Here is a 691-nt window from a genome sequence, read left to right on the forward strand (position 1 = left end):
CTTTTTCTCCTTGTTCATTATTGTTTGATACAAAAATTATCAATCATGGCTGCATTCGATCTGTTGCATGATCTTCCTTATCTTCTGTTAAATCGTTAAATTTATAATCCTCAACGCCTTTTTCTATGTCTTTTTTTAAGTTTTTCTCTTCAGAACTTAACTCATCAACAGAGTACTGTTTTAGAGCTATGTATTCTTCAAATGTAAGAACTTGTGTGGGATCATCTTCTGCCTCATCACTGGCGAAGTCCTCCTTGCTGTTTTCCATTACTTCTAGCATATCTGTACAAATATCAACTTCACATTTTGTCATTTCTCGACGGGCCATGTGTCCACGAAAAGCAGCTTGAATGACAACAGCTGAGTTTTCCTCCTCCTCATTTCTAGCGATCTCCTCTTGATCACTGATATATGGCTTCTGAAATGTATCATATTCACTATGATTTTGTGTTTCCTTGTCCAATCTGTGATCTTGAGGATTTGATTCGAAGTTATCATTTTCTCGAAGATTCTTCCTCGTAAGATAGCCCCGAAAGTTAGCCTGTAGTTTAATGGCTGCATTTTCCATCTCTTTGTCTTCTGTTGTTCCACTTTGACAGTTGAGAGTTACATCCTCGTCGAGGTCGTTGGACAATAAACCTGTGTCATGGAATGAGTCTTGCTTCTGATGAATACCCGTGGTTTGTAGATG

General features: G+C 38.1%; 1 protein-coding gene across 1 annotated transcript; it reads right to left on the reverse strand.

The window, feature by feature from the left end:
* Nucleotides 1-6: 6 nt before the first annotated feature.
* Nucleotides 7-679, reverse strand: LOC111084756 (the record flags this gene model as incomplete). The annotated part of the gene is made up of 1 exon (XM_022381328.1): nt 7-679. A coding segment is annotated over one exon (636 nt), but the record flags the coding sequence as incomplete, so codon positions are not given.
* Nucleotides 680-691: the final 12 nt, after the last annotated feature.

The sequence above is a fragment of the Limulus polyphemus genome, unplaced genomic scaffold, assembly GCF_000517525.1.
Source record: "Limulus polyphemus unplaced genomic scaffold, Limulus_polyphemus-2.1.2 Scaffold114301, whole genome shotgun sequence".
NCBI lineage: Eukaryota > Metazoa > Arthropoda > Merostomata > Xiphosura > Limulidae > Limulus > Limulus polyphemus.